This window comes from Rhamphochromis sp. 'chilingali', assembly GCF_963969265.1.
Source record: "Rhamphochromis sp. 'chilingali' genome assembly, chromosome: 21".
Taxonomy (NCBI): domain Eukaryota; kingdom Metazoa; phylum Chordata; class Actinopteri; order Cichliformes; family Cichlidae; genus Rhamphochromis; species Rhamphochromis sp. 'chilingali'.
In genome coordinates this window covers 15,126,965-15,140,161 of record NC_137949.1, presented here as the reverse complement: position 1 = coordinate 15,140,161, position 13,197 = coordinate 15,126,965, and the positions used below count along the sequence as shown (strand labels likewise).

The following is a 13,197-nucleotide window of genomic DNA, read 5'->3' as shown; positions in this document are numbered from 1 at the left end:
GTGGGTGGCAATGATAAATCTCAGTTTAACCTGTTTGTGGACACGTTTGTCAAACTGTGTCTGTAAGCCTGTGTACACTCGCTTTGTCCAGCATTAACACAAATGTATGGCTGTGCGGTTATTTGGGCAGATGGATGTGAATGAAACCTGCCGTGGATGTGTGTTTGTGTCACATTAAATGGGTTCACAGTGGCGTGTGTGCGTGTCCGTATGTGACTATGCGTGTTTGATGGGGCCATCAGCTGATCAGGGAGACTGATGGTGTCGGACCAGGCGGTGATAATCCAATCAGGAGCCTGAAGCGACGTGATAGGCCGAGAAGCAGGAAGTATGATCTGATTATGGGGACATTATGGCCATGTGCAGAGCGCCCAGTGCCTGGGGGATGACAGGTGTGTACACAGACACACACACACACAACCGCACACACGCACAATAAACCTGGCTGCCTAGAGGCTGATACAACCCCACGCGCCACACTGCACAAATACAGGCGTGATTGCTCCGAGGAATTATTGAATGCATTGGTGTGGGGTAGAAGCACTGACATCAGAGTGGTGTGAGTGTGTACCTATGCTCATCAAAGAGGTGTGGGTGGACGAAAAGAAGGACTAAGGAGTTCTTGTCCCCTCACTACATAAAAGAAGTGAAATTAGAACAATAAGCATGCTCATTATTACTAATTACTCTTTTCCACAGCACATAAAACACAGTCAGATGTAGTCTGGGAGATGTTTCCATCCATCTATCAAGCAATTTTGACAATTTTTGAAATGTCACAGTGGTTTTTTGTGTTGCCCAAAACAGCAAATAAAGTGCTGCTAATGACACATATTTCATACTTAATTGCGACTGGTTATAAATTTACTACTGCTACAGTGGGGAGCACTATTAACACTCTATAAGAAACAAAAAAACAAAAAACACCGAAGAGGAACTAGCACCCTTCACAGAGAGCCTGTATACATCCATCTGCATGTCTAGATAAACTGTGTCGAGTGTGTTACCTTCTTGGTGAGGTTAAGGTCCTGGTCGTGGGGCATGCGAGTGGAGACGTGGTAGATGACCTCAGTAGTGGAAGTGGCGTAGTAAGGAGTGGTCTGGCCTGTGCTGCGATTTCTCTGAAGGCCTCCCATGAAACCACAGTGAGTGGGCAGGTCCACCTAAATGGCCCAAGCACACAAACAATATCAAGCGAGGTCCATTTAGCAAAATATAACCTCTGCGTTCAGTTAGCTTATTTCATATTATGTAAGGCTATAAATGCTGTGGATTGTGTTCACGCTATATTCTTGTCCCTAAACATCTAATCAAAGTGCTAACATATTATAAAGAAAACAAGTTTTTGTCAGTAGCAGTAAATGATCCTAAATAACCAGCTAATTTCCCAAATTTCAAACTTCCTTTCTCCAGATTTTAATTCTTGAACTCTGCTGGAATAGCACTGCATGGATTCTAGTTCAAAATATAACTATTTATCTTTTACTTCGGCTTAATGTTCCACCTCTGTCTGAAACGAGCCACTTTAGCTCCTTCCCCTTTAAGCCAGTGGTTCACGCCCTTCTAAGCCCCCACAATTTTTATCAACAATCACCAGTGAAAAACAATCCAAGCTCTGAGGCATAGCATATGAGTATCTGCAAACTGTTTTAACTTATTTTGCCTAATTAAAATGTGAATTTTCCTCCTGGCATCCTCCTGATTGGCTGCCATTCACAAACAGAAGGTTTGAACAAGGTGGGCCACAGCTGTGTGCCAAAGCTGATCATATTAAACCTTAGAGTACATGTATTCACTAAAGATGACTTAAGCAGAATTCACAGTATTTGGTTTCATAGGCTGAAATATTACTGTTATTGCATTAATTATGTGTTTTGCTTCATCACACACTGCTAAAAAGAATAAAACATACAGGTGACTGTTTAGGTTTTCATTACTTTGAAATGGTCCTGATAATGCTAAATCCATAATAATGATAAGTAATATATGTATAAATGTGTTCTCACCTCCCACCCCAGTCCAGAAACAAAGTCCTCATATGCCTGGCTGCCAGCTGTGTTAGTCAGTATGGAGTGTTTGTCCTCTTGGCCTTCAGCCACGTAAAATACTGCAATTTTATGGGTTTCACGGCTGGAAGAGAATGAAGAAAAAACAAAACAAAACAGATGAGAACCTATTAAAGCTGCAACACCAAACCGGTTCAAAGTATGATCCGACAAAAAGCTGAATGAACAGAAAAGATGGATTTTTTCCAGGCTCCTCACCACTGCCGTGAATCCAGGTTCTTCAGCTCTCTCAGTAATTTCTCATTCTTCCTCAGCAAGTGAAAACTACTCCTGTAAGACAGAAGTGCACAAGTCAGGAACCATTAATCATCATTAAGATTGAACTGCCTGATCACTGCCCGGCTGTCACTCCTGTCTCTACTAATTAGCTGGTTGCAGGTTTTTGTCACCCTCACACAATGGCAAAATAAGAAGTGCTGTTTAAAGTCCACAAGGGTTTAAAGCATGACAATGTTGTTTTTCCCCCTCATTTTGGACCATACTATCATACTATTGAAGGGGATTTAAAAATAATAATAATCAAACAATCAAGGTGAGACTGAAATGGAGACTTTTAGCTTTAATTCAAGGAGTTTAACAATATTACCTGTTGCACTGCATGATCTATTTAGGAATTATAGGTATCTTTAAACATAGTCCCTGATCACTTCTTGCCTCTGAATGGACCTTTTAGCCTTTAACTATGCAGTAAATGTCCTGCACTAGCCTCACATCTGTCACTTTTGACTTCCCCATGCAGTACCACAGTTCTTCTATTGACACCCTATAACATGCTTCTTCTAGATCCACAAACTCAGCGCTTGAGGAAAAAAAACCTCATTTTAATACAAGACTATAGAGAGGAGGAGTGGAGACTGAGGAAGACGCACACTGACAGATCACCCATAAATTACCACAACCCAGATTTTAAAGAAGGATTTTAACATTCAGTCCCTTGTGGCTAATCTGTTTGGGTCCTCTAAATCATTTTAACGTGGGCTGGGGGTTACCAGCTGTTGTTGACAGCTGTGGTTGTCCAGTAATTGCTACTACTAAACACAATCACATAATAATAATAATAATAATAATACATTTTATTTAAATAGCGCCTTTCAAAGCACCCAAGGACACTGTACAACAGATAAAAACTGGAAATATACACAATGGTAAAAATAGAAGATAAAAGTTAAAACATACAGAAATTTAAGAATAGGCAATTTTAAACAGATGAGTTTTGAGGGTGGACTTAAAAAGAGAGAATGAACTAATATTTCTGAGGTCCGGGGGTAGGGAATTCCAAAGTCGAGGGGCAGAGCAGCTAAAGGCCCTCCCTCCCATTGTGATCAGACGAGCAGAGGGAACAGAGAGAGAAAGAGAAGATGAAGATCTGAGGCAGCGGGATGGGAGCTTCATCTGTAATAAGTCAGAGAGGTACGGTGGAGAGAGAGAATGAATAGCCTTGAATGTATACAGAATTATTTTAAAATGGATGCGAAATTTGACCGGGAGCCAGTGAAGTTGCTTCAGGATTGGGGAGATGTGGTGGGTAGAAGAAGTCCTAGTAATAATACGGGCAGCAGAGTTCTGGACACGTTGGAGCTTGTTGATAGATTTTTGTGTGAGGCCAAATAATAATGAGTTACAGTAGTCAATTCTAGAGATAACAAGATTATGGATGAGAATGGCAGTGGCGTGAGGTGTGAGGAAGGGGCGGAGGCGATTAATGTTACGGAGTTGGAAATATGCTGCACGTGTAATATTATTGATATGTGAGTTAAAGGATAATGTGCTATCGAGAATGACACCCAAGCTTTTCACAGAGGGAGAGATAGGGACCAGTGAGTTATTGATGGTGAGAGAGAAATTGTTAATTCTGGATAGCAGTCGTTTAGTGCCAACCAGAAGAAGTTCCGATTTATTGCTGTTGAGTTTAAGAAAGTTGGAGGAGAACCAAGAATTAAGTTCAGCTAGACAGAGGATGAGGGAGGGTGGAGGAAGAGTAGAGTCAGGTTTGGTAGAGAGATAGAGCTGGGTGTCATCGGCGTAGCAGTGGAACTGAATATTATATTTACGAAAAATATGTCCGAGTGGAAGAAGGTAGATGATGAAAAGAAGGGGCCCGAGGACAGATCCCTGGGGCACCCCAGTGGATAAAGGAGAAAGCTGAGAAGTGAAGGATTTTAATTGAATGAACTGAGTGCAGTCAGATAGGTATGATTTAAACCAGGCTAGTGGAGTGTGAGAGAGACCAATAGAAGCTAATCTGCTAAGGAGAATGGGATGAGAGATGGTGTCAAAAGCTGCACTCAGATCAAGAAGGATAAGGATGGAGAGGAGACCAGAATCAGCTGCTATAAGAAGGTCGTTTGTTATTTTTATAAGAGCAGTTTCAGTGCTATGTAGAGGACGAAAGCCAGACTGGAACTGTTCATAAAGGTTATTATCAGTTAGGTGAAGATGGACTTGTGAAGCAACTATTTTTTCAAGGATAGCATGTTGGTTTTCCTGTAGGTCTGTCTAAAATGGCTTCAGGGGGTATTTGCAGTCCAATTTTTACTATGTTTTGTTCTCAATATAAAACAAAATGTGTGTAAGAGGCAGGGGAGGTGCTGGGTTTCTGAAGCTGCTGCCTCAACTCTGGCCTTACAAATACAGATTACTGGGTTTTAATATAAATGAGCAAATGCAGCCACACATCACAGGGCCTGCAGTTTATGTCGACGCCACTTTCAGGGTCCAAACATAAAAGAAAAGGGACATTATTATTAATGAAAACAAAAGCCTTTCATGCAGACTAACTTGTCCTGAGGCCGTTCAAAGTGTCCCAGCGACCAGCCCCCAACCTCTGCACCGCTGATATAAAACCTAGACTCGAGCGGTGAAGCTTGGAGTGGACTGATAATGACACGTCACTCTTTTCACTCTTAGAGAAAGGGGAAAAACGGGATAGAAAGAGCAGGAGATAAAGAGAGAGAGAGAACGAGAGGGGGACAGCAATTTGGTCTTTATTAAACTGATACTTGGTAATGGCCTCATTCTCTGCTCTCAAAGACTCCATTTACACCCTGGATTATAGGGAAAAGCATAAAAGGGGACACACACATGCACGCACGTAGGTGACTGTCAGTATCTTAGTATCTGTAATGCCCCATATGAATACCTGGAGAGACAATAACACATGATTAGACAATCTCTTCTTTTCTTTCATCCTTGTCCGTCTATTCTCCCTTTTCTCCAACATCCAAATTTCTCATTTTTACCTTCCAAATCCACTCACCTTTTCTGGCACAATGTCATTTTTTTTTTAAATTTACTGTCTACATTTACATGTGTCTCATTTCATCCTGTTTTCTGATTTGCCACTTCACGCTCGATCATTCTCTCCTCTTCTTTTATTCTAACTCCAAATGGGTTGAATTTGATCAATAGAGCACTATACTCATTATCACACACTCTTTATACACACACACTCACACACAAGCACAGTGTGTTAAGAAGTCTATTGTGCAGGCTGAATGCAGAAAGTGTAATTCCCTGGATAAAGTATAAAGAGCGATGAGGGTCCATTAGATGGCTGGGCACTTTTAAAGTGATACCCCGACATTGTGTATTTTAGCCCAGAGTCACTGAGAAGATGAAATGCTGTGCATTATGAATGGCAAAATGTGAAGTGTAATGAAAAAAGAAAAAAAAAAGGGCACTCTGTTGAATTTGAATCTTTTTTTGTTTCATTTGCATTAAGCAAGAATATGCTTTGCTCAAAGAGACACTCCAGATCGAAAACAGCCTCTTAGTTAGTATAGCTTGTACAAAAATGATGTTTTATGGCTTTTAAATGACAGAATAAACCATCGTGTCTTAATGGAAAGAATAATATATTCATAAAATTAAACTAGAGAGTAAAAAAAATATCCATGTTAAAAACTAAAACTCATTTGGAGTAACATTATCTAAGGGCTATAGATATATTTTCATGAGATACGGGATGCAACAAGGTTGTTTATATCAATATAGTGTGATTGTGTGTTATATTTTTTAGTAAAGCCTTTGTGACGGTACCATATAATAACTATGTTGCACTTACACATCTAGCAACAGTTGGTAAAGTCCGCTGCGTTGTAGAAACGATAAAAGAAATCACCTCTTTTCAAAGTCACCACCATACACTGACAAATATTTTTACTGTAGTAGAATTTTAATGCGACTACTGTGTGCTGTGACTGTTGTGTTTCAACCAGGATTAAAACACAAAGCTAAAAACTGCAGTTTCCCTACTGGCCATTTAATCCACATTAACTCTGATGTTAAAATGACAGTTTTAAAAGTCTTTAACAAGGCAGGCTGAAAATAAGCTAATGAGAAGTTCCTGAAGCCTGCATTCTTTTTAATCGTCTCCAGGGGGCGATAGCCGTGGCTGCAAAAATACTTCTGGTCCTAAAGAAGTCATTGGGAAATTATCTCCTGACTCTAACCTCTGTAAATACTTTCCAAACAAGTTTATGGTGCTTATTTTGGGTCATAATGTTTAAAACATTAGGTCCGTTTTAAATTTGGGCCATTTTATATTTTAGAAATGAGGATTATCCAGGTTTTCTTTTGTATTTGAATTTTAACTGAACATTTAGATATTACCCTGTGGACCACAACTCATCTTAAAAACAGAGGTACATTACACAGCCTTAATAATCCCTTTTAAAGTGATCATTAACATAAAGTTTAGAAGTGGCACAAATACTGTTGATAAAAAGCGAACATAAATATCATTAACCCAAAATTCCAGTTTAATTTCGGATTGTCACAGCGTGCAGTGCTCGATCTTACCTCTTCTCCCAGGAGTTGAGCCCCAGTATGTTGATCAGTAGTCTGCAGTAATAGAAGGCCGACTGTGGCGTCTGAGTCTCTGGTTCAGTCTGATGCACGGCTCTCATGTTCAGCTCCTCACCTCTCTGAAACATTCGATCGCTTCATTTTAATGCACAAAAACCAAAAAATTAAATAAAACATGGAAAATACAACAATGAGCGCCAGCCACCACTGAGGCTTATGACAACAAACATAATGGTGGTGCTTTTAATCACGCTACACTAAACCAAGTGTTTTTCTCAGATTATTTTCAAATCAGAATGATGTAAAATCAATTTTAATACACTCACTGGCCACTTTGTTAGGTACACCTGTTCAGCTGCTTGTTAATACAAATACCTAATCAACAATCCCATGGCAGCAACTCGGTGCATTCAGGCATAAACATGGTCATATGACCTGCTGAAGCTCAAACTGAGCATCATAATTCAGAGCAAAGGTGATTTAAGTGGTTGTTGGTGTCAGATGGTCTGGATATTTCAGAAAGTGCTGATCTGCTGGGATTTTCTCAGACACCCATAACTAGAAGACCACACTGAGAGACACTCCTGTCAGCTAAGAACAGGAAAATGATACCACAATACCACAAAGCTGTATAACAAAAGATTAGAGAAACATTTTCTGGTTTGATGAGTCTCAATTTCTGCTGTGACATAACAATGGTAGATCCAGGATTTGGTGTAAACGTGAAGGCTATTCTGTTTTTTTTATCACTGGTCAGGCTGCTGGTGTAATGGTGTGTGGCATAAGATTTCTTTGGGCCCATAAATACCAACTGAACATCATTTAAATGCCACAGCCGATCTGAGTATTACTGACAGGCTGACATGCCCATCTCTATATGACTACAGTGTACCCATCTCCAGAAGGATAACATATCATGTCAGAAACCTCATATCACCTCAAATAAGTTTTTTTTTTTTGGAACATGACAAAGAGTCAGTGTACTCAAATAGCCTTCACAGTCATCAGCTCTCAAACCAAAAGAGAAGCATTGGGATGCAATGGAACAGGAGACTCACATCACAGGATGTGCAGCTGACACACCTGGGTGATGCCATCATGTTAACATGGAAAAAAAATCTTTGAAGAATGATTCCAGCACCTTGTTGAATCTATGCCATGAAGAATTAGGGTTGCTCTAAATGCAAAATTGGGGAGCCCTCTGTGGCATTAGCAAGGTGTAACTAGCAAATTTACCAGTGAGTGTAGATGAACTTTTTTCCTTCAGAAATGCTGGATTCACTGATAAAATAAACAACAGTTTTGGTATTATGAGTTAGCTTCTCTGTGTTTAGGAGGCATGTTCCTTTGATTCTGTGCAGTAGGGACAACAAAGCTTTTTCTACAATAGACACGTTGACTTATTTTAACAGAAAAATCATGACATATATTAGCAATGGCTGAAAAAAACAAAACAAACAATAACTCTTAAAACAAGTCTGACGATAGAACTGTAATAAATCCCCACATAGGGAAACACATGCTGTACTGCATGTGTGAAGGTCCAATAACTAAAGGCTCGGGAGTTTAATGATTGCTATTGATGTGAACATAGGCAGCACGCACATGAAGGACGAAGTCTCTCTCAGCAGCACTTTGTTTCAGGATGGCATTGATCACATCGTTCTCCTGCTTCTCTGAAACACACACTGGAGGAGGTGCTGGGATGTTGAGCGGCATACCTGTGGGAACCAATCAGGAATCAGAGTTGCTACTTAGGAATGTGCTGAACAGCTGTAGAGTTCAGATTAAAGAAAATACCAGCTCTCTGCAGACACTCAGGACTCGAGTATCCCAGATACTGCAGCATTTCATCCAGTGCATCATCTCCTTCTCTCAGTGAGTCCCACGCTGGCACCGCCTCCCGACACACGCGTTTAGCCAATGGCGGAGCCAGATGCTGCTCTAAACTCGACTTTGCTGGATCTGCCTCACTATCCATTCGATGTTCATCTTTCTCCTCCTCCTCCTCTTCTTCTTCCCTTTCAAATCCACCTCCACCATCTCTCTGATCTTCTTTCTCCCCCTCACTTGCTTTCCTCTCCTCTGCTTCCTCCTCTCCCTCTCCCTGATACTCCTGCCTGTCACCATCCGTTCTCACTCCCTCCTCTGCCCCCCTCTCCTCTTGCCCGTCCTCTTCGCCATCTTCTCTTTTCGCTCCCATCTTTTTCAGCAGACCTCCTGGTGGGGTGCGTAAATGAAGATTTGTAGTGTGAGGTGACTGCGTGTGTGTTAAAAGTGTGTGCGCTGGACTGTTAGGAGAACATGGCGGAGGCCCATAGAGGACGGCGGAGTCCCACGAGTGTTTTCCAGCTACATCTCGGATGATGACGCGAACACAAGCGGGAGCAGAGGACAAACCAGCCGTCATTCCGCCTCCTGGCACACCGGACTCTGATCGGATCTGGGAAATAGCGGCAGAAGAAGCAAAAAATAAAATAAAATAGTAAAGAAATCACAAAATAAATATTTTATATTATTTAAAGATTGTTTCCCCACTAATGTGTTAATAATATAATAAATGCAGTAGTCATCATTTGTATTCCAGGTGTAAAAGTAATTATTCAAGTAATAAATTCATGTACGTTTAACCCTGACAAATACACTTAGAAGCAAGTGGAACATTTATGAAGATTTACCTGAAGCACAGACAGCAGCGTGGATCCATTCAGAACCAGGAACTGCAGGTTTGGTGAATGGAAAAGTTCTGGCCCAAGATCTGCACTCTCACAGAACGGGTTGTCCTGGTTTTCACACACCTGCAAAACATGACGTTATATTTACTACAGCAGCAAAATAACAACAGCTTTCAACATTTCGCAGAGTCACCTCCCTTTAACATAACTTAGTTAACCCACCAAACTCAAAGTAACAGTACCTGACTGGACAGAGTAGCGGGGCCTCCGGACATGGGATAATGTCCCAGATGGTTTACCAGGTGGGTAATAACTGTTCTGGCTGCAATGGAGACGAGGCCATGCTGAATACGGCTACGAACTGCAGAGAGAATACAGATGATAAAAGATATAGTAAGGAGGTAGCAGATCGTCATTTCATCACCTATAATGAAAAATAAAAATAAGGGATTGGACTGTCAGGATTTAGAAAGTAAACTGTAAGACAAAGGTGTTATTGCTCTGGAGAAAATTTAAAGGGAAGCTGCAGCAGGTGGGGTGGGGGGGTTAAGCAATAGCAATGCCGAATTATATTTATGGTTTTTGGAAATCATAAAGAAACTGCTTGGTATCATCGCAGAAACAACACACTGAGTATTAGTAATTAGAAATTCTATTAAATGTAAGTCAATGCATATACCATTAATACAAATATAATTCATTGCTGTTACACTTTAATACATTTAGAGATGAACCATTAAAACAACAATACATTGAATAGTTTTATTACTTAAAATGAGAAACAAGTAAGGCTGTTTACTGTGAGAACACTGATCCAATGTTCTTTAGAGAATATAATATAAAATATATATACAAAAATTTAGCTCATTTTAAAATAAGAAAATAAAATAAAATATTAAAGCAAGAACAAAGTCCATCCCAGATGATGTACAAAAAGCTTAAAGATATATTTCTGTTATAAGGGTTAATTATGGATCGGTGCTGATATAAATATAAAAATATATATTTAGCTTTTGGTTGTCAAAAGATAGATTTTATTGATGTTTAGAAGAGTTCATGCTTGTTTCTGTTCCTCATACAAGACTGAAGACTAGAGGGGCACAGAGGCTTTCAGGCTGTGGCAGCAGGGCTCTGGATCAGTTTGCCACTCCAGCTCTGTTAAGCTGACTCTGTAGAGTCTTTAAAACAAAACATTTTTTCAGGCCTTCTGCTGAAATTGTTTTGTTATTTATGTTTATTTTAATTCTATTTTCATATCAATTGTGTTTTAAGCATTTTTGGGGCTTGTCTGTGAAAAGCACTATATAAATAAACTTTAATCACTTTGCAGAGAGTGTTGCCTTTGGCTGACCCTCTTCAGTCTCTATTCATTACACACACAGCAGGCTTTATATCTACTGTTTACTCTCTGATTAATGTGCGCTGATTGAATAAAAATAAACTAATTTTCTCTCATTATCTTTTAGCAGAGGTTTAGCAAAGTAATTCTTCTGCATTGCAGCCTTCTGTAGGGCTGATTGGACTGGAGTGTTACTGCAGAGAGGCGAGTAGCATCCACCGATAAAATAAACAACAAAAGTGTTAAACCTGGAGTTTCACAGTGACAGAAAAAGTGTGAAGGGTACTCTGACTTGTTCTTTAGTTTACAAGTTAACTTAAGGAATCACTGTAGAAACTAGGAGAAAGTACAAGCACACTTTCAGCTCGTACATAGTTTGCACCATGCTGAGAAGAAGCCAATGCCATCACACATTGTGCTGCCAGCCGATCCTGGTTAATCAACATCATTACACACACACTGTGAAACACACACGCGCGCACGCTTTACGGCAACTCCTTATTGACAGGCTGTGCACAGAGTACAGATATGTATTGACCAGATTTTCAATGACTCCCTGAACCTCGTAGGGTGCTCTAAAAGAGGCAGACAAGGCAAAGGGAAGCAAAAATAAATGATAAATGAAGCCAGCAGAATGTAATAGAAGTGAGAGGAACATTAGCAGAAAATAGTCTTAGGATATTAAAAGAATAAAAAACAGAATTGTGTAAGTGAAGATTAGTGGTTAGACGAGAGAAGACAGGAGAAGAGAAGCATGGCCTTTCGGGCTACTCCAGTCATTAAACTAGACAGAGTCCTAGTGAACCACAGCAGGAGATGATATATACTCCGACACAGATGCAGACAGGTGTGTACACATGTAAAGACTAAACCAAAAGTTTTGCAGAGACCTTGGTGTCATAGTGTAAAGATTTTCTATATGCATCTGGACCAACGCACCACATTGCATGGATTATTAAAGCGACAAGAGGAAAAAACAGAAACGTAATAGGTGTTAACCGCGGAGCAGTGCATTTCCACTGCTTGATGCATTACCTTCGGTGACTGGCTGCAGTTTGCTGGATCGCTCAGAGTCCGGACTGTGTAGCGGTTCTGGTTCTCGGAGGTTCTCTAAAGGCAAGAATGGGTCGTAGTCTGGACTCAACAGGTCCGACAGTTGCAGCGGGAAATACTTGGGATTGCTGAAAGACTGTGCCCCATACACACAGCCATGTAATACCTGGACACATTTTTAAAAGAAAAAAGCAGATGAGTGGATTCATTTGTGTATCGTTTACAGCTCCAGTTGAGCCAAACTGGCCTAATACTGACATATATGCAGTGGCGGTCCTAGCCTATTTGTAAATTTTAAATTGTTATTGATCCCTTTACCCCCAGTCCTAAAGTGTATATTTATTTTCTTACTCTTCTTATATATATTGTTTGTTTACTTGCACTGCTGTAACTGGAGCCTCGTCGTTTCGTCTCTCTATGTACTGGACTGTATGTAGCGGAGATGACAATAAAGTTTACTTCGACTTCAGCAGCGAGAAGGTGCACCGAGCAAATTATAAGTCTGTATCATGATGTCTGGTGTTTTCGTGTTTGTTGGTTTGTTTTTATTTTGTTTACTTTGCGAGTTGGTTATTAGATGCTGCTCCAGCCGGTCAGAAAATCCCCCGCCCTCTCCTCTCTGCGCCGCAAGCAGCAGGCGCACCTCGCAAACGAAGGGTGTCCTTACTCCCAGCAAATGGGCGATAGAAAACCGATCGGTGCCTGTACCATTCCCAATATGCGCTGGCTGACGTTGGAGCAGCATGAGTACGAGCATTTTATTTTTATTTTTATTTTTTTTTGCAGAGGCCCGTGATGCCGCCCCCCCACCACGATACCGCCCGTGTCGCCCGTATCTAAAACCGCTACTGCATATGACAGTGAATATAAACACAAGCATATACCTTATAAATACAGCTGAGGAGCGTTTTGGTAGGCTGGTCCCTCTCTGGGGGGCTTCGTGTTTGCACAGGCTGAAGAAGAGTCTTTGGAGGCAGTGCCATCACCCAATCCAACAGACACAACAGGAGGGAAACTACCAGCTGCAACACACAAGTACAATTTTTAAAAACTAACAATCCAGCGAGTTTTTAAAAAAGTGTTGTTAAGTGAATGTGAGCAGCTTACCCTTTTATCCAGTTCATGAGGTGAAGACTCAGTAGTAGGCAGCAAGTATGTGATGGTGGCAATCAAAATCTGAAAGAAGAGAGTAAGATTAAAATGAGCATAAATCCCTCAGCCACAGTTTTTAAAACCTCTATAAAAAATTTGTTAATGT

At 40.6% G+C, this 13,197-nt stretch overlaps 1 protein-coding gene across 6 annotated transcripts in view; it reads right to left on the bottom strand.

Moving 5' to 3' along the window:
* Positions 1-13,197, bottom strand: part of ralgapa1 (Ral GTPase activating protein catalytic subunit alpha 1) — a 76,503-nt gene that overhangs the window by 28,672 nt on the left and 34,634 nt on the right. For all 6 annotated transcript variants that reach the window (XM_080870682.1, XM_080870683.1, XM_080870684.1 and 3 more), the window contains 11 exons: positions 13,047-13,115; positions 12,824-12,961; positions 11,922-12,105; positions 9,790-9,908; positions 9,551-9,670; positions 8,673-9,315; positions 8,478-8,593; positions 6,867-6,991; positions 2,265-2,336; positions 2,007-2,130; positions 1,008-1,163 (listed from right to left, as the gene is read on the bottom strand). In XM_080870682.1, the coding sequence (XP_080726808.1) occupies positions 1,008-1,163; positions 2,007-2,130; positions 2,265-2,336; positions 6,867-6,991; positions 8,478-8,593; positions 8,673-9,315; positions 9,551-9,670; positions 9,790-9,908; positions 11,922-12,105; positions 12,824-12,961; positions 13,047-13,115 (1,866 nt within the window). The remainder of the gene's footprint in view (positions 1-1,007; positions 1,164-2,006; positions 2,131-2,264; positions 2,337-6,866; positions 6,992-8,477; positions 8,594-8,672; positions 9,316-9,550; positions 9,671-9,789; positions 9,909-11,921; positions 12,106-12,823; positions 12,962-13,046; positions 13,116-13,197) is intronic.